Raw genomic sequence first — 19,559 nt, 5'->3', positions numbered from 1 at the left:
GGTGTAAAGTATAGTCAGCACTTTATTTCCTCGGCCCTTTATTTCCTCGGCCCTTTATTTCCTCGGCCCTTTATTTCCTCGGCCCTTCATTTCCTCGGCCCTTTATTTCTTCGGCCCTTTATTCCCTCGGCCCTTTATTTCTTCGGCCCTTTATTCCCTCGGCCCTTTATTTCTTCGGCCCTTTATTCCCTCGGCCCTTCATTTCCTCGGCCCTTTTTGAGCTAGTTGCTTTCTACCATTCATAATACCGGTCATTCACAATTTATTTTGCTCACAATTTGGGCTGCTCATCGTTTCCAATCCAGTGTTAATGCGGTGTTTAGTTCTTACTTTAATTTATGGCGTCATTCGTGAAGACATTTGACCAAGTTATACCCAGGCTAGAGATAAACATCGCCTGGTGCCGACTGAAATTTGGTTACAATTACTTGGTGATAAGCCACCTTCTAATTGTCAATGATTTTATAATTCACTTTTTTACTTACAATGATGTTATTTTACGATTGAACTCATAAACGATTAACCCTCGATGTTATCAAACTTTTATTGTTATCACATTTATACACTGATACCCTTAATTTAACCAGCTTTAGAAAGTTTTTAAGTTGTTATACACCAGGCCTAGAGATAGAGCATTTTTCAGAGCCTTCTTTCAATTTTATAAATAGCCGGGTCGTAAGTAAGACACAGACTAGTCAAAGTTCCAATCATAAACGGATAATCAATACAATGCAAATGTAATAATGTAATAATAGAAGATCCGATGCGTTTATTTTGTATCTGAGTATAATGTAAACTTTTATCGTTGCTGATTTGTAATACTGTTTGTCGCCTGGGGGTTGTTGTTAATTATACATTATAGGGTATTATTACAGGAGGTTGTTGTTGTTATTTATATCTGATACTTCTTCTCAAATTGCCAGAATAATACGCTTGACCAGCCCTTATTTGAGCAATTTTCCCTCCTCTGTTCATGTCCTCCTCCAAAAAAGGTCTACAGAGTTCTAAATAGTTTTTTTTTCCTTGGTTTAGATAAATTATTAATATTACATTCTCACGCTGATTTACACATAGCCCTAGCTCTCAAACATTTCAACTCACTATGAGCGATAAAAGTGTTGTTCTCGATAACGGATCTTATCAGATAAAAGCTGGGTTCGCTCAGGAAGACGCCCCTCGTTCTGTTATTCCTACAGTACTGGGACACTACAAACAAGCTTTTACTGCGGAGGATGAAGCAAGGTATTACGTGGGGAGTGATGCTCAGAGCAAGAGAGAAGCTCTTAGCCTCCAGTCCCCATTCAGTGGAGGTACTGTTACTAACTGGGATACCATGCAAAAGATCTGGGATCACACCTTTCACAATGACCTTCGACTAGAGCCCAAGGAAACTAAAATGTTTATGATCGATCCTCCACTCAATCCTCACTCAAACAGAGAAACAATGGCCCAGCTTATTTTCGAGACCTTCAAATTCTCGTCCTTGTACGTGATAACCTCAGCTGTTCCCACTCTCTACGCGTCCGGACGGTCCACTGGTGTTGTAGTGGATTCTGGTTACGATGTTACTCGTGTTGTTCCTGTCTGCGAGGGATTTGTCATGACAGACGAAATAAAACAAGTGGAGCTAGCAGGTAGAGCTGTCACTAACAACATGACTAATCTCATCTGGGAGAGCACTGGGAACAACCCGCCTGAGGCTTACACCTTTAGGGAGATCAAGGAGAAGTTCTGTTATGTTGCTGAAGACTACGATCTGGAGCTTCAGAAAGCTGGTAGTTCTGACTTTTGTAAATCGGAATACAAGTTACCGGATGGTACTGAGGTTTCTCTGAGGAATGAGAGATTTGATTGTACGGAGATTCTCTTCCAGCCCTACCTTGGGGGTCATGATTGTGCTGGCATCCACGAAATCTGCCACCAATCCATCTCAAAGTGTGACGCTGATATTTTGGAAGAATTATACAGCAACATCGTCCTCGCTGGATCCACTACTCTGTTCCCTGGTATGGCACAGAGGCTGCGGAGAGAGATCACTGCTTTGGCTCCTGCCCATACTAAAGTTAAGATGAGTGAGGACCCCAAGGGGAACCTGGCTACCTGGTTAGGAGGCTCTATAATGGCTAGTATGACTTCTGCAGATCAGTGGATTACTAAGGAGGAGTATGAGGAACAGGGTTCTAAAGTTGTGTTCCAGAAATGTCCACAATAAATGTCAACAATAGTGCAACATTTGCCTTCATTCTGGAGAGATTATATTTTGTGACTGAACTCTGACTGTTAATAAGGAAGCTGTTAGTGTGAAACACTAACACTAACACTAACACTTACACTGTTAGGGTAGTGTGAAACACTAAACTCCTAGCAAAATAAATTCGTGAGCTCAGTTTTTGACATTTCGTTAAGTTAATACTAATAGTAGTTTTTGTAAGTTTTAGTTGCATGTGTTTTTATTTCTCTTACTTTTTATCTGTGTGGGTCGAAATATGCTTATCAATTTTCTAAAAAGAGCCGTAAACGGTAGGTAGTTATTAATGTGAGACGGCCGACTTTATGGCCGTTACTTTTGTATCGAAACAATATAATAATTCAATTGTAATAACCACTTAAAAAATAAATTTTTGAAATAATAGTTTTAATTCGGAATCATCATAATAATTGATAAACATCCCTTACTTACACTCTGCAACTCAAGCAACGTCATTAAAATAAACTAACTCAAGATGTGCAGTGTAATCATTGGTTACTTGCTTAAACAACTGACCAACTATGTCCTGATCTTAAGCTTATTTAATTTAATACTCAAAACAATACCCCGGATGAATCCTTAATCAAATAAAAACTACATCACTAGTCCTGCTAACAGAGTATTGGAATAGGTAATGTGGAAATTAAACCCTGATTAATGTGGAGCTGTTTCAGGTTCTGTCCCTCACTAGTCCTGCTAACAGAGTATTGTCTCAGGTTCTGTCCCTCTGCCACAAGAGATTAATCTCTCTCTGTTTCAGGTTCTGTCCCTCTGCCACAAGAGATTAATCTCTCTCTGTTTCAGGTTCTGTCCCTCTGCCACAAGAGATTAATCTCTCTCTGTTTCAGGTTCTGTCCCTCTAACAGAGTATTGTTTCAGGTTCTGTCCCTCTAACAGAGTATTGTTTTAGGTTCTGTCCCTCTAACAGAGTATTGTTTCAGGTTCTGTCCCTCTAACAGAGTATTGTTTCAGGTTCTGTCCCTCTAACAGAGTATTGTCTCAGGTTCTGTCCCTCTAACAGAGTATTGTTTCAGGTTCTGTCCCTCTGCCACAAGAGATTAATCCCTCTCTGTTTCAGGTTCTGTCCCTCTAACAGAGTATTGTTTCAGGTTCTGTCCCTCTAACAGAGTATTGTTTCAGGTTCTGTCCCTCTAACAGGGTATTGTTTCAGGTTCTGTCCCTCACTAGTCCTGCTAACAGAGTATTGTCTCAGGTTCTGTCCCTCTGCCATAAGAGATTAATCTCTCTCTGTTTCAGGTTCTGTCCCTCTGCCAACCTGATTAATCTCTCTCTCTGTTTCAGGTTCTGTCCCTCTAACAGGGTATTGTTTCAGGTTCTGTCCCTCTAACAGAGTATTGTTTCAGGTTCTGTCCCTCTGCCACAAGAGATTAATCTCTCTCTGTTTCAGGTTCTGTCCCTCTGCCACAAGAGATTAATCTCTCTCTCTGTTTCAGGTTCTGTCCCTCTGCCACAAGAGATTAATCTCTCTCTCTGTTTCAGGTTCTGTCCCTCTGCCACAAGAGATTAATCGCTCTCTCTGTTTCAGGTTCTGTCCCTCTGCCACAAGAGATTAATCTCTCTCTCTGTTTCAGGTTCGGTCCCTCTAACAGAGTATTGTTTCAGGTTCTGTCCCTCTAACAGAGTATTGTTTCAGGTTCTGTCCCTCTAACAGAGTATTGTTTCAGGTTCTGTCCCTCTAACAGAGTATTGTTTCAGGTTCTGTCCCTCTAACAGAGTATTGTTTCAGGTTCTGTTCCTCTAACAGAGTATTGTTTCAGGTTCTGTCCCTCACTAGTCCTGCTAACAGAGTATTGTTTCAGGTTCTGTCCCTCTAACAGAGTATTGTTTCAGGTTCTGTCCCTCTAACAGAGTATTGTTTCAGGTTCTGTCCCTCTAACAGAGTATTGTTTCAGGTTCTGTCCCTCTAACAGAGTATTGTTTCAGGTTCTGTCCCTCTAACAGAGTATTGTTTCAGGTTCTGTCCCTCAGAGGGGGGGGGGGGGGGTGTCACGTCTGTCTATGTCCGCTTGTCTCATAGAATCCAAAAAGGACAGGACATAGGCGGACATAGGCGGACATAGGTGGACATAGACGGACATAGGCGGACATAGGCGGACATAGGCGGACATAGGCGGACATTAATGGACACCTAAATTGCTAAATAAAATGTTCAATTTTTGCTGTTATAGGGGGATCATGTTTTTTGTCCGTTCGGTACCCTATATTTTCAAAACGGACAAAAAATAGAGCGGACAAAAATGGACAAAAACGGACAAAAATGGAAATAACATTTAGATGCTTCCTCCTCCTACTCTTCCTCCTCCTCCCCCTGGGTCTTCCTGATCTTCCTCAGTCCTCTTCCTCCTCCCCTCCTCAGTCCTCCTCCTACTCCTCCTCTTCGTCCTCAGTCCTCCTCATCAGTCCTCAACAGTCCTCCTCCTCCCCAGTCCTCCTCCATCTCCTGAGTCCTCCTCCTGGGTCCTCCTCCTGGGTCCTCCTCCTCCTCTTCATCCTCCTCCTCTTCCTCCTCAGTCCTCAGTCCTCCTCAGTCCTCCTCCTCATCCTTCTCCTCAGTCCTCCTCCTCCTGGGTCCTCCTCCTCATCCTTCTCATCAGTCCTCCTCCTCCCCAGTCCTCTCCCAGTCCCCCTCCTTCTCCTCCTCCTATTCAGTCCTCCTCCTCCTCCTCAGTTCTCCTCAGTCCTCCTTCTCATTTCTCCTAAGTCCTCCTCCTGAGTCCTCCTCCTCTTCCTTCTGAGTCCTCCTCCTGAGTCATCCTCCCTCTCAGTCATCCTCCTCAGTCATCCTCCTCAGCTATCCTCCCAGCCATCCTCCTCAGCCATCCTCCTCAGTACTCCTCAGTCCTCCTCCTTCTCAGTCATCGTCAGTCCTCCTTCTCAGTCATCGTCAGTCCTCCTCCTCAGTCCTCCTCAGTCCTCCTCCTGGGTCCTCCTCCTCCTCCTCCTCCTGGGTCCTCCTGGGTCTTTCTGATCCTCCCCAGTCCTCTTCCTCCTCCCCTCCTCAGTCCTCCTCCTACTCCTCCTCCTCGTCCTCAGTCCTCCTCATCAGTCCTCAACAGTTCTCCTCCTCCCCAGTCCTCCTCCTCCTCCTGGGGCCTTTTCCTGGGTCCTCCTCCTGGGTCCTCCTCCTCCTGGGTCCTCCTCCTCCTGGGTCCTCCTTCTCCTCCTCAGACTTAAGGTTTTTTTTTTACATATTTGATAGATTTACAGATCTGGCTCGACAAAAATTTTCAGAAAAAATCATGTTCGCGGGAAGCAAAAATCCGATGAGTTTTTTAGGGGGAGGGGTAGGGGGTTGAGGGGGGTTGGGAAGGGTTGTCACATGACGAGAAATTTTTTGCAAAAATTAAACAATCTTTATTTGTTGATATTATTCACCCCTGTTGCCTATAGTGGTGGGTCTGCACTTGAGAAGAGTGGGTCTGGCCGCTAGAATGGTGGGTCTGCAATCTAGAAGTGGGTCTGGCAACCAGAATGGTGGGTCTACAATCTAGAAGTGGGTCTGGCAACCAGAATGATGGGTCTGTACCCTTAAAGAGTGGTCTGACAACCAGAGTGGTGGGTGTGCACTTGAGAATAGTGGGTCTGGCAGCTAGAATGGTGGGTATGCAATCTAGAAGTGGGTCTGTTAACCAGAATTGTGGGTCTACACCCTTGAAGAGTGGGTCTGACAACCAGAATGGTGGGTCTGCACTTGAGAAGAGTGGTTCTTGCGGCTGGAATGGTGGGTCTGCAATCTAGAAGTTGGTCTAGCAACCAGAATTGTGGATCTGCATTCGAGAATAATGAGTCTTCACTCTAGAAGAGTGGGTCTGACAACCAGAATGGTGGGTCTGCACTTGAGAAGAGTGGGTCTGGCGGCTGGAATGGTGGGTCTGCAATCTAGAAGTTGGTCTAGCAACCAGAATTGTGGATCTGCATTCGAGAATAATGAGTCTTCACTCTAGAAGAGTGGGTCCGGCAACCAGAGTGGTGTGTCTGCACTTGAGAAGCGTGGGTCTGGCCGCTAAATGGTGAGTCTGCACCCTTTAAGAGTGGGTCTGACAACCAGAGTGGTGGGTCTGGACTTGAGAAGAGTGGGTCTGGCAGCTGGAATGGTGGGTCTGCATTCTAGAAGTTGGTCTGGCAACCAGAATGGTGGGTGTACGTACACCCTTGAAGAGTGGGTCTGACAACCCGAGTGGTGGGTCTGGACTTGAGAAGAGTGGGTCTGGCAGCTGGAATGGTGGGTCTGCAATCTAGAAGTTGGTCCGGCAACCAGAATTGTGGGTGTACGTACACCCTTGAAGAGTGGGTCTGACAACCAGAGTGGTGGGTCTGCACCCTTGAAGAGTGGGTCTGACAACCAGGGTGGTGGGTCTACACTTGAGAAGAGTTGGTCTGGCAATCTGGAATAGTGGGTCTGGCAACCAGAATTGCGGGTCTGCATTCTAGAGTAGTGGATCTTCACTCTATAAGAGTGGGCCTGGCAACCAGAATGGTATGTCTACACTCTGTCAACCAGATTTGGGGGTCTATAAACTAGAATAAAGGAGATATGGCTACCAGAATTGTGGGTTTGGACAACCCGAATGGTGGGTCTTCACTCTAGAATAATAGGTCTGGTGGGTCTACACTTTAGAAGAGTGGGTCTGGCTACTAGATTGGTGTGTCTGCAATCTATAAGAGTGGGTCTGGCAACCAGAATAGTGGGTCTGCAATCAAGGGAATCAAGATGAGTGAGTCTGGCAATCAGAATGGTGGGTCTGCACCTTAGGGTAGTGGGTCTGGAAACAAGAATGATGGGTCAGAATTCTTGAATAGTGGGTCTTCACTCTAGCTAAGAGTGGGTCTGGCAACCAGAATAGTGGGTCTGCAATCAAGGGAATCAAGATGAGTGAGTCTGGCAATCAGAATGGTGGGTCTGCACCTTAGGGTAGTGGGTCTGGAAACAAGAATGATGGGTCAGAATTCTTGAATAGTGGGTCTTCACTCTAGCTAAGAGTGGGTCTGGCAACAAGAATGGTGGGTAAGAATTCTAGAATAGTGGGTCTTCACTCTAGAAGAGTGGGTCTGGCAACCAGAATGGTAAGTCTACACTCTGTAGCTGTCAAGTGTCAACCAGAATTGGGGGTCTAAACTAGAATATAGGATATATGGCAACCAGAATTGTGCGTCTGGAGTCTAGAGTCTAGAATAGTGGGTCCGGCAACCCGAAAGGTGGGTCTTCACTCAAGAATAGTGGGTCTGGCAATCGGAATGGTGCGTCTACACTCTAGAAGAGTGGGGCTGGCAACCAGAATGGTAGGTCTTCGCCTTAGAAGAGTGAGTCTGGCAACCAGAATGGTGGGTCTGCATTTTAGAATAGTGGGTCTTGACTCTATACCTACTAGAAGAGTGGGTCTCCTCTCTAGAAGAGTGAATCTGGCAACCAGAATGGTAATTCTTCACTCTGTCAACCAGAATTGGGGGTCTATGAACTAGAATATAGGAGATATGACAACCGTGTCGTCTCTCCTTCTTCAGAGACAGGCTTTATTTCAACATACCGTGTCGCATCTTGTTTTATTGTCTCTCCTTCTTCAGAGACAGGCTTTCTTTCAGCATTATATCGTGTCGTAACAAGTTCTACGTCTCTACTTCTTCAGAGACATTCACTATTTCAGTCAAGGTATTTATCCTTATATCTATTATTGGTTTTAAAAATTTTTAAATTCAAATTTGTATTTTATTTATCAGTTTAATTTGAAGCACACTTGGACAAATAGAGCCTCCCATTTTGTTATTATTATCTAGATAGGTGATAGGTACCATGGACACTGGATCTCAGCAACATACAGAAGATACTACCTGTCATCATAATAGAGTCTAATGAACTCTACCCACAGGTTAGTCAGGCAGTGGATCACACTCTGATGACATCTCCTTTTGGAGATTTCGGACTCTCAGACTACCTATACTAGTTGAGTGTGTTCCATAACCTAGCACCCTGCCTAAACGTTCGGTACTCCTGGACCTATGTGGCAAGCCTGCTCCCTGAACAAAAAAAAAAAAAAAAAAATATGACAACCAGAATTGTGGGTCTGGACTCTAGAATAGTGGGTCTGGCAACCAAAATGTTGAGTCTGCACTCTAATAGAGTGGGTCTGGCAACTAGAATGCAGACACGTAGCCAAGGGGAAGACCCCCGGAAAAAAATTGAACCCCAAAAAAAATAAGCCCCCTAGTCCCCATGGTCGCCTGGTAAGTGGGATGTGTTTATGACTGTTTGATAAAACGACACGACAGGCAATCGACTTTAGCATTTCGTAAATTATTCCCAAATCCCACTATACAATATGTACTTATTCAATTCAATGTGACAAGTACTGAGTTCCCCCCTAGCCCCCAACTTTGTATTATTGTGATGTCTGAAATTACAAATTTCTAATGCCTAATGTCGTCTGAAACACCCTATTTCTCAAATTTTTTTCGGGGGCTGCACCCCCAACTTTGTATTATCGCCGTCCTACAAATTTCTTTAATGCCTAATGTCGTCTAAAACAAATAATTTCTAAAAATTTTCTTGGGGGCTGCGCCCCCCCCCCCCCCCCCCCAGTCCCCCAACTTTATATTATTGTGATGTCTGATTATTACTGCGCCCCCCCAGCCCACCAACCTTGTATTATTGTAATGTCTGATTATTGCTGTCCCACAAATGTCGTCTGGAACACCCTATTTCTCAAAAATTTTCCGAAGGCCAGGGCTGCGCCTGCCTAGCCCTCCAACTTTGTATTATTGTGATGTCTGATTATAATTACTGTCCTACAAATTTCTTTAATGCCAAATGTCGTCTAAAACACATAATTTCTCAAAAATTTTCTGATTGGCTGCGCCCCCCCCTCCCTAGCCAACCAACTTTATATTATTGTGATGTCTGATTATTACTGCCCTACTAATTTCTTTAATGCCTAATATCGTCTGAATCACCCTATTTCTCAAAAATTTTCCGGGGGGTGCGCCCCCCTAGCCTCCCAACTTTGTATTATTGTGATGTCTGATTATTACTGTCCTACAAATTTCTTTAATGCCATATGTCGTCTAAAACACATTATTTCTCAAAAATTTTCTGGGGGGCTGCGCCCCCCCCGGCCCCCCAACTTTATATTATTGTGATGTCTGATTATTACTGTCCCCAAATTTCTTTAATGCCAAATGCCGTTTTAATCACCCTATTTCTCAAAAATTTTCCTGAGGGTTCGCTCCCCTTGCCCACCAACTTTATATTATTCTGATGTATGATTATTGCTGTCCTACAAATTTCTTTAATGCCAAATGTCGTCTGAATCACCCTATTTCTCAAAAATTTTCCGGGGGTTGCGCCCCCCAGCCCGGCCCACCAACCTTGTATTATTGTAATGTCTGATTATTGCTGTCCTACAAATGTCGTCTGGAACACCCTATTTCTCAAAAATGTTCCGAAGGCCAGGGCTGCGCCCCCCTAGCCCCCCAACTCTGTATTATTGTGATGTCTGATTATTACTGTCCTACAAATTTCTTTAATGCCAAATGTCGTCTAAAACACATAATTTCTCAAAAATTTTCTGGGGGGCTTCGCCTTCCCCCCTCCCTAGCCAACCGAACGAGCTTCGCCCCGGCTACGTGTCGTGTCGGGCTACGTGCCCAGAATCGAAAAAACTTAATCTTTAAATGAATAACGGAACCTTCTTTATGAAGTTACGAGATGATAATATAATTGGGAGGCAAAGTGGGTATCGGGCTTGGGGCTCATAATGCGCAAAATTTGGCCGCTGTCGAGTGGGTCTGCCTAAAATTCACAGATCTAGCTATGGGTCTGAGACATTTGTAAAAAAAAAACCTTATCCTCAGTCCTTCTCCTCCTCCTCCTCAGTCCTCTTCCTCCTCTTCCTCCTCCTCTCAGTCATCCTCCTCAGCCATCCTCCTTAGCCATCCTCCTCAGTCCTCCTCCTTCTCAGTCCTCCTCAGTCCTCCTCCTGAGTCCTCCTCCTCCTCAGTCATCCTCCTCAGTTCTCCTCCTCCTCCTCCTAGGTCCTCCTTCTGGGTCCTCCTCCTCCTCCTCCTCCTGGGTTTTCCTGATCCTTCTCCTCCCTCTCAGTCATCCTCCTCAGTCATCCTCCTCAGTCATCCTCCTCAGCCATCCTCCTCAGCCATCCTTCTCAGCCATCCTTCTCAGCCATCCTCCTCAGTACTCTTCAGTACTCTTCAGTACTCTTCAGTCCTCAAAATGTTTGTCCGCTAATGTCCACCAATGTCCGCTAATGTCCACTAATGTCCATCCAAGTCCGCCAATGTCCGTCCGGGTCCGCCAATGTCCGTCCGAGTCCGCCAATGTCCGTCCGAGTCCGTCCGAGTCCGCCAATGTCCGTCCGTGTCCGCCAATGTCCCAAAAAACACGTCCGTTGTCTCATAGAATCCAAAAAGGACAGGACATAGGCGGACATAGACGGACATGTCACCCCCCCCAACAGAGTATTGTTTCAGGTTCTGTCCCTCTAACAGAGTATTGTTTCAGGTTCTGTCCCTCTAACAGAGTATTGTTTCAGGTTCTGTCCCTCTAACAGAGTATTGTTTCAGGTTCTGTCCCTCTAACAGAGTATTGTTTCAGGTTCTGTCCCTCTAACAGAGTATTGTTTCAGGTTCTGTCCCTCTAACAGAGTATTGTTTCAGGTTCTGTCCCTCTGCCACAAGAGATTAATCTCTCTCTGTTTCAGGTTCTGTCCCTCTGCCACAAGAGATTAATCTCTCTCTGTTTCAGGTTCTGTCCCTCTAACAGAGTATTGTTTCAGGTTCTGTCCCTCTAACAGAGTATTGTTTCAGGTTCTGTCCCTCTAACAGAGTATTGTTTCAGGTTCTGTCCCTCTGCCACAAGAGATTAAAATCTCTCTCTGTTTCAGGTTCTGTCCCTCACTAGTCCTGCTAACAGAGTATTGTTTCAGGTTCTGTCCCTCTGCCACACCGTCATGTCATCCGAGGAGGACGGTAAGCTCGTCTACCAAGCTCAGAGTCCAGACGAGGAAGCTCTTCTTACTGCTGCCAGGAACTTTGGTTACGTTTTTCTGGTGAGTAACATGGGGGCCGGGGGGGGGAAGGAGGGGACCACTGGTATTTTATTAATTGCAGCAGACATTGGAATGTCGACCTCAGCTTGTGCACAGTCTTCGCAAATCCGAAAATCTGGGGAGTAGAGACTAGAGCACAGAATGAGATGGAGCTGTCGGTGTTTTTGTTAAACCTGAACTCATTTTCAGACCCGCACTCAGAAAACAGTGACGATGAGCCTGCTGGGAGTGACAGAGGAGTATGAAATGTTAGCTCTTCTTGACTTTGATAACGTTCGTAAGAGGATGAGCATTATTTTGAGGTGCCCTGACGGTAAAATCAGACTCTTCTGCAAAGGAGCTGGTAAGTCGAGCCTTGTTTTTTTAATGTTCAAAATGTTTTAATTCTCAAATAGACGTTAAATGCCATATTTTAAGCGTGTGTAATCATACTTTTCATGTTCACCTTTATCATGTTAAGATTAAAAGTGTAGACTGTAGAGTGGGGAGTGGGGAGTGTTGAGGCCTCACATCAAGATCAATTTTCAAACATGCTATCTCAATTCTCGATAACGCGAACCATTTTCAATCTTCGCACTGTAACGTCAGTCCGTGTTCAACATTGTTATCTCTAGATAATTGTCATGGACCGTCAGTTGCTCTCAGTTGTCTTATTTATCTTCCCTCTCCTCTGCTTGGTAACTTGTGATGACGAATACACCCAGCTAGAGATTGACGCAGAAACCACCAACTCGGAGTATGTTTCAATGGGGTTGAAACTTCGAGTGCTAAAATTTGAAAATGAAGTTGCTTACTGGAAGATATTTCCGATTGCCCTTAATCACGCCGTAGTGGGATTGTCAAAGTCAGACGTGCTGGAAAGAACGCTTAGTGTAGCTATGACGGTTGATGGGATGAAAGGGTTCGAAGAGGAACTAAAAGATAATAAAATAACCGAAACCATAGACGAAATAGATAGCTTAGAAGTAGTCAGCGGGACTCTGGAATTTGCGGAAGAACTTAATCTAGTCAACAACACAGATCCCGAGAAGTTTGATTTTGGGAAGATCTGGGACGTGGAAACGATTGAAAACTACATAAACGAGACAGTGTTTCACTATCCGTGGATTACAGAGCTGGATCTAGGAGAGAGTTCCGGAGGGAGGATGATAAAAGCTGTCAAAGTGTCCAGGTATCCTAACAGCCGGTGGCCAGAGCGATATGTACACGTGTTCATGGGCAGTTGGAGTGGAGCTCATTGGACGTCCATGAAACTTATTTTGAAGATGATGGGCAAGATAACGGAGTATGACAATGATACGTACGATAAGATACACCCTCTGGTTACCAGGAACACCTTGTACTTTATCCCGCTGCCAAACCCAGATGGCTACCATCACACTATCTCCAAACCTAACAGATTTTGGAACAAGAATTTACATAGCTCTACCAAGAATAAGTTCAGCTGTGAAGGTGTAAATTTGGACCGCAATGCCAGACCCACGGTCACCAGCCACAACATCCGTTCTAAAACTTGTAACCTGCTCTTTGATGGGTTGGGTCCGTATTCGGAAAATGAAACTCAGATTATGGTAAATCTAGTGGAGCAGATCGTGGCAGAGTCAACTCATCCTATACACTGGTACCAAATGGACGATAGTACTGGCGCTATGCTCATCCCTCCATGGTTTTCAGAATCATTAATATCCAGCCCCAAACCGAATCTCGCGGGCATCATGGATTTCTTTAAAAATCGAGAAGAACAAATTCAAATTGAAATTGCGAACAAAGCTCGTGAAAAAGCTAACCAGGAGGTAAAGAATGAGGAAATAGAAGGTGCAGCAAAAGAATCTGAAGAAGAATCTGAAGAGCCGCATTACGGAGTAGTGCGAGGGATGGACTCTATGCCCGAGAAGGACAGCTCTGTTCCCCGAACTGTTGAAATAATGGACACACACCGCAACACACTATCTCACTTTCTAGATACCCTCATTACGAAGGGGGTGACACAGACTTACTCTGTTGGAATCCCTCTTAGTATGCTGGAGTTCATCAGACCTGTGGGTGATGAAATGGCTGATATCATTGATAAATACTCGGACAGTTTCCTGCGGGCTGTTGACCAGATAGCCCGTCCGTCCGACCCTATCGAACCCATTAAACCGATACTGACAGTGCTGCAGTGGTTTGTACCTATCATAATACTAGCGTTCACAATAATCGTCATATTCAAAATGCACGATGACACCTTGAGTATGCAAGTGTTGAGAGCGAAGAATGCAGTGAAGGCACCTAAACATGTCAAAGCTGTGGGTGCGATGAGATTGTTTGATGTTACAGTGAAGAGACAGGAGAAGAAGGAGGAGGATATTCAGCCACTGTGAACTCCTTCATCAAACTTATCGTTTAATTAGTAATTACTACTGTTAAAGATTTGGAACTTGATTGTTTAAAAAGCAAATATGACAGACATCAGGAGTTGAATCGCACAATCTTGATATTATGCAGATGTGCAGTAGATTAAGCAAATTTGTCAAAATGCAATCATTGGTATGTTTTAATTTATAAAAGCCTGTTATGTGTAGTGTTTACTATTGTAGAGGTTGGTGTTATACCGGGATCTTGAGGATTAGTTCAAGTACTTTTTTAGGCGTCTAATACAAAGTGATACTCGTTATATTAGTTTGACTTCTTGAAAGGTAAAGTCAGCAAAGGTTTATTAGAATATGAGAACTAAACACAAGTTCATTCGTATCTCACAAAACGGGTCAGACAGACTTATTTTACAATCGTAACCACGGACGGCTATGGAGGTGAAAGTAATGTCATGTGAGTCGTGTTTCTCAATTGTGATTGGCTGATGTTAAGATAGTGTTAGGACGGTGAAAGGTGAAGGTAGTTACTTAGTCTTAAGGTTTCTGAGAATGAATTCGTGAGGGAGGTATTACTAATAGGTGTGAACTTGAAGTGTTAAAACTTGAAGGCAATGCTTTGTGAAATTAGTATGAGTTTATTTGAAGCCGTCCGGTAATAAAACATGAAATATTAGAATTAAAATTAAGAAATGAAATTATATGCTTTACAATATTCAAATCTTATCTTGTAAATATTATATGATGTTTTTGTTCAAGAATTTAGATTTAATTCTAATTACCGTGATTTCATTGCTGACGAAAGGAAAAAAGGTTAAAACATCCAAAACAAATTGGTGTTGGTTAAAATTATCTAAATATCATTAATATAACCAAGTACCAAATCGAAATAGTACCTCTTAAATCATGACAGATTTCCATCATATTATGTAAAATCCGTCTCTTTTCCTCAACTCTCCTCTCTTCAGACACGACAGTGATTCCTCTTCTGAACAACAACGACCCGGCCAAGTTAGAGGCTACTCTGGATCACATGAACTTCTACGCTAGAGAGGGTTTAAGAACTCTCATCATCGCTTGTAAAGAAATATCTGACCAGGATTTTGCAGAATGGGAGATTATCTTCGAGAAAGCTCAGTTAGTAAACATTAGTAAACATCAGTAAACATTTTAGTTAGTAAACGTATATAAATATTTTTATCTAATATCAGACCGCCGAGAAAATGATCTGAACCTAATTTGATTTGTCATGAAATTGAGAGGTTAAACCGAACCTACCCCAGGTTGTCTCTAGAAGACAGAGATGATCAGATAAACGCAGCACAGGACCTGATAGAAACAGAACTGGACCTGGTAGGATCTAGTGCTATTGAGGATAAACTTCAAGACGGGGTCCCGGAAACTATTGCTAATCTTGCACGTGCAAGTATTAAGATCTGGGTTCTCACTGGTGATAAACAGGGTGAGTGGCTTTGGAATGGTTTACTCTTTTAACGTCCATTCTGAAAATATGTATATTTTCTAGGCTTTGGTTGTTATTTAGCGCTAACATAAACACGAAGACTTGTTTGTATTCTAAGATAAAAGTTGTGACAAATTGTGACTCACAATAACCAAGTAGTCCCCTAAACTGTAGTAACTAATTACTGAGCCGTTCAAACTTCCTCTCCCCAGAGACCGCTATAAATATCGGATACAGCTGCAAGTTGATAAAGCCGCGGATGGAGGTGCTCATACTGGAGGGAGATGAGTCAGACGAAGTGAAGTTCGAGATAAAGGAGCTCCAGTATCGAATAGACGAACTCAAGAGGGTTGCTAAAAAGGTAAACTAATAAATATGTTGTAACGATATCGTATCCTATCCATGGTCATATCCGATCTGTCTCGCTGTTAACTCGTTGTTGACTAGTGTAATGAGGTTGTACTTTAGCTGCACGTGGTGCTTCAGCTGGCCCATTCAAATGTACAGTCCTACAGTTCTTGTACGTACAGTTTGTCTCGCACATGTACAATGTGCCTCACATGTATCTCACATGGCCTCTGTTACTGTAGAATAGTGTGAGTCTTTGGGGACTTGGTCTTTCGGGTTCCGGTCATTTTAAAGTACATTGAAGAGTCTCGTGTTTCGTGCCCCCCCCCTCTGTGAACCTTTCTGATTATAGTAATGCAATAAAACGAAACAAATTATATTTAGTTTAATAAATCATAGCCGAATCAAATTATTGAGAAATATTCTAGTTAAAGACTCTTTCTTCTCGTTGATCAATGTACCAGTCTAAGGAGATTTAGCATTTGCCACAGCTCTTCCTACAAATACGGGCATGACGAGCTTTATAGCAGAGATATTTGTTACTGTCGCAACCAAACCATAGATCTTTGCAGACTGAAACAGGACTATTTATATCAGTAGGGACTAAGTCCGGAACTGGAGCCATTCCTTTCGGAACAGGAGCCATTCCTTCCGGAACAGGAGCCATTCCTTCCGGAACAGGAGCCATTCCTTCCGGAACAGGAGCCATTATTCCCTCCGGGGACTGCAGAGCATTCCGGAGAGGGTCCGCTGCAATTGCGAGTGCGAGAGTTGCGAGAAGGAAGATCATCTTTGTAGTTCGTCTTTTGGATGAGATAACTGTTCTGTTGCTCTGTTTTTATAGCTGGATGGACTTCAAATTCAGGTGGTCATATGTTGAAGTGTGAATTTCGTTAATTCATTATGAAATTTAATTTGGTTATGAAATGAAATTTGGTCCGTCAAAATGAGTTTCGAAGACAAAAGAAGTTTGTTTGCTTTGTTTTTATCGGTGAAAAATTCGTTAAACTGCTTTGCGATACAATTCGGGGGCTTTAATTGAATTTCTTCCAGCAAAATGGATGCTTAAACTTATTACACGACTTATTCATACTTATTGAACTAATATCGTTATACTTCGGAGTTGACTTAATTTTCTTCTCAATAAACCTGTATAGATTAAAGCTTTGCTACTTATTGGATTGAGGTGTTTCAAACAATGACATTTACAACGTGGAAATAGTTTACTGGGGTGACTATAAAACTCGTCTTGCCCAAAAGGCTGGATATACTTTTCTTTAAAGGGCTTGAAGAGAAAACAATCTACAAATATCGATTTAAACTTCGGAAGCTGCATTCCAAACCTGCTATGTTCAGAATTCAGATTTGCACCAACGAACATTTTAATTTTTGATCAGTTAAATTAAAATAGACGAAGATCCCTGCTGCTTAATCTCACCTTACTTTTTGATTCGGAAGTTAATTTTATAGCCAATGTTATAACTATAAATTATCTTTAAATCTAGCTGGTTACTTTTATTGTTAAAAGAGTCCTGAAGTACACACAGGATTGATCCGTTACATGAGACATAAGATTGACAGTTTGATTACAGTTTTACAATTTCTCAGAAAGCATTTGTGGAGTAGTCACTCGACTAAAATAAAACAGAAAACTTTTATAATGCAACTTTTTCAGATCAAATCAATGCGAAATATTCACAGTAAACTGTTTTCTTCTCGTTGATAAGTCCGGAAGTGTGGTGAGATCTAGCATTTACCGCATGTCTTCATACAGAGGCTAACGTAGTACTTGCACATGTAGTCCGTATACAAACCACAGGTACTGTAATCGTCTTTACAGTCGGGAGCAGAAGTTGGATCAGGTCCAGGATTTGGTCCATCAGTGGGGTCAGGTCCTGGATTGTTACCACTCATTGTGATAATAGCAGAGTGAGTGTAGAGCTTGCAGTTGTGATGGTTTCTGGCCATGTAGACATAGCCACTGCTTCCCCAGCTGCCTCCCCAACTGTTCTTGATGGCGAAGCTCTTGCTGTCGTATGCCACCATGGTAACGGCGTGGTTAGCGTTTCCTCTGCAGCTTGTGTCCCTGAGAACTCCACCTCGGTACTGTTGGCAAGCACTTGTCACTTCGAAAGCGACAGCAATAGGTCCTCGGGTTAGACCACTCATGTGACCAGACTCGGATGCTGGAACTGCATATTGTCCTGTCACTTTAGCCTTCAAACCGTTAGCTTTTCCTCGGTAGCTGCATGATCCATCTCTTCCTCTGTAGGAGACTGCACTGGAGGGGGCCAGACGCTGGTTCTGCTGCGCGTAGGTGAAACAGTCCTGCATCCATCCACCTTGGCACCCATCTCGTTTGCCCTCGTAGACACAATCCAGAAACTCTTGCTCAGCGAAGGTTACCAGTGATCCGGTGGCTGCTTTGTGAACTCCTTCAGTACTGCCCACAGCACCGAATGTCCAGCAAGATCCACAGCTTCCTTGGTTCTTTACTCCAGTGACACCTCCTTTCTGCCTCCAATCAATATCCGAAGCCATGGGTGCATCAGAGAGTGGTAGTGGTTCTCCAACAGGGTGTTCCATGGAAGAGTTGAATCCCAGGTATTGTTTCTTCTCATCTCAGTGAGGTCAGAGAAGAAGTTTAGTCCAGCAGTCCAACTCAGTTCCTGCTCGTTGGTCTCCACCACCTCCTGTACGTTCTTCCGGAACAGTCTGAATCTCAGCTTCACTTCATGGGGAAGGTAGACTCGTCCTTCCTCGTCTCCGAACTGGAAGAAGAGCTCAGACATTCCTTTGGGGGACCGAGAGCATTCCGGAGAGGGTCAAATGCACTGGTGAGTGCGAGAGTTGCGAGAAGGAAGATCATCTTTGTAGTTCGTCTTTTGGATGAGATAACTGATGAGATAACTGTTCTGTTGCTCTGTTTTTATAGCTGGAAGGAGTTCAAATTCAGGCGGTCATATGGTGAAGTGTGAATTTCGTTAATTCATTATGAAATTTACATTGGGTATGAAATGAAATTTGGTCCGTCAAAATGAGTTTCAAACACAAAAGAATCGTCACGTAATTCACTCAAATTCAGCTGTTCAGCTGATTTACTTCGCGTTTTATTTATAACAATTTGAGTAAGTCATTGTTACTTATTAGATATTTCAAGCGTTTAAAACAAAGACATTTTTGAAGGAATAAAATTATACAAATCTTTACGAAGAATTTAGAATAAGGATGGTCAGACCGTGTAAAATTTGTTAATTCTATTGACTTAAACATCTCAGCAGTGTCACTTTAAAATGCAGAGTGATTGGGTTTAGCTGGACCTAAACTGGAGTTATCTCTTTTAATCTAGGTTGAGTAACAACTCAAGAGCTAAAACCTAAAGTTATGGTTCAAACTTCAACTGACCGCTCTCCCCAACCATATTTGCAATAATTTACAGTTCCTCAGATTGAAAAAAGTAGGGCCCGTGACTGAAAATTTGACGGGTTCCAGACCTCGTCTGCCCGCTGCTATTTGGTCCATTATTGGCTCAATAATTATGCCAAATTACCTTAAAATGCCCAAAACAAAGCTTTGTGGTGCTCTACTTGTAGTTACTAGTCTCATGAACAGTGAACACGTACTTCCCAGTTCAATTTGTAACGGAGTTTTATGTTAACAGGAAACGATGTAACAGAGTCAATATATTTTAATGTTGCCATGCGGTGGCAAGTCCCTATGGCTATACACCGTAGTCCGATAGTCCTAATATTTAGTTTTATATGTATTGGACAAAAATTGGCTGAGTTATCAGCCAAAAATTATATGACCATATTTGGGCATACGCGCCAATATCTATAGATTTCAGCCCATAAATTTGTCAGTTTTTAATATTTTTGGAGGTAAGCTTAAATTGCACATTCTTTACGAATAACAGCTCAATATCTATTTAACTTTGGATTCTGTGGTCAAATGATGGCCAGAAATGAACAAAATCGCCCATATCTCAGTTCGCGATATTTGCGACACTGAATTCGCTCAAAACAATAACTAAATCAGCTTTCAATATTTTTGCATGAAAATTTCAAAATCAA

General features: G+C 43.1%; 5 protein-coding genes across 6 annotated transcripts in view; 3 read left to right on the top strand and 2 right to left on the bottom strand.

The window, feature by feature from the left end:
• The window catches only part of LOC134814791 (protein arginine N-methyltransferase 1-like), an 87,586-nt gene that overhangs the window by 54,950 nt on the left and 13,077 nt on the right, over window positions 1-19,559 (bottom strand). The window lies entirely within an intron of this gene.
• LOC134814787 (probable phospholipid-transporting ATPase IM) overlaps window positions 1-19,559 on the top strand; it is a 64,415-nt gene that overhangs the window by 34,447 nt on the left and 10,409 nt on the right. For both annotated transcript variants that reach the window (XM_063823057.1, XM_063823058.1), the window contains 5 exons: window positions 11,203-11,325; window positions 11,515-11,668; window positions 14,645-14,813; window positions 14,960-15,138; window positions 15,351-15,499. In XM_063823057.1, coding sequence (XP_063679127.1) covers window positions 11,203-11,325; window positions 11,515-11,668; window positions 14,645-14,813; window positions 14,960-15,138; window positions 15,351-15,499 — 774 coding nt within the window. The remainder of the gene's footprint in view (window positions 1-11,202; window positions 11,326-11,514; window positions 11,669-14,644; window positions 14,814-14,959; window positions 15,139-15,350; window positions 15,500-19,559) is intronic.
• Window positions 1,079-2,618, top strand: LOC134814790 (actin-like). Its single transcript, XM_063823065.1, has one exon. It carries the CDS (start codon window positions 1,103-1,105, stop codon window positions 2,210-2,212), a length of 1,110 nt encoding a protein of 369 aa, XP_063679135.1. The 5' UTR covers window positions 1,079-1,102; the 3' UTR covers window positions 2,213-2,618.
• On the top strand, window positions 11,918-14,446 carry LOC134814789 (uncharacterized). Its single transcript, XM_063823064.1, has one exon. The coding sequence runs from the start codon at window positions 11,949-11,951 to the stop codon at window positions 13,686-13,688; it is 1,740 nt and encodes a 579-aa protein (XP_063679134.1). The 5' UTR covers window positions 11,918-11,948; the 3' UTR covers window positions 13,689-14,446.
• LOC134814793 (uncharacterized) lies at window positions 17,140-18,398 on the bottom strand. Its single transcript, XM_063823068.1, has one exon. The coding sequence runs from the start codon at window positions 18,070-18,072 to the stop codon at window positions 17,233-17,235; it is 840 nt and encodes a 279-aa protein (XP_063679138.1). The 5' UTR covers window positions 18,073-18,398; the 3' UTR covers window positions 17,140-17,232.

Source organism: Bolinopsis microptera, chromosome 5, assembly GCF_026151205.1.
Source record: "Bolinopsis microptera isolate Bmic1 chromosome 5, MBARI_Bmic_1.0, whole genome shotgun sequence".
Taxonomy (NCBI): Eukaryota; Metazoa; Ctenophora; class Tentaculata; order Lobata; family Bolinopsidae; genus Bolinopsis; species Bolinopsis microptera.
Note: the sequence above shows the minus strand (reverse complement) of the source record. Positions and strands in the feature narration are given on the sequence as shown.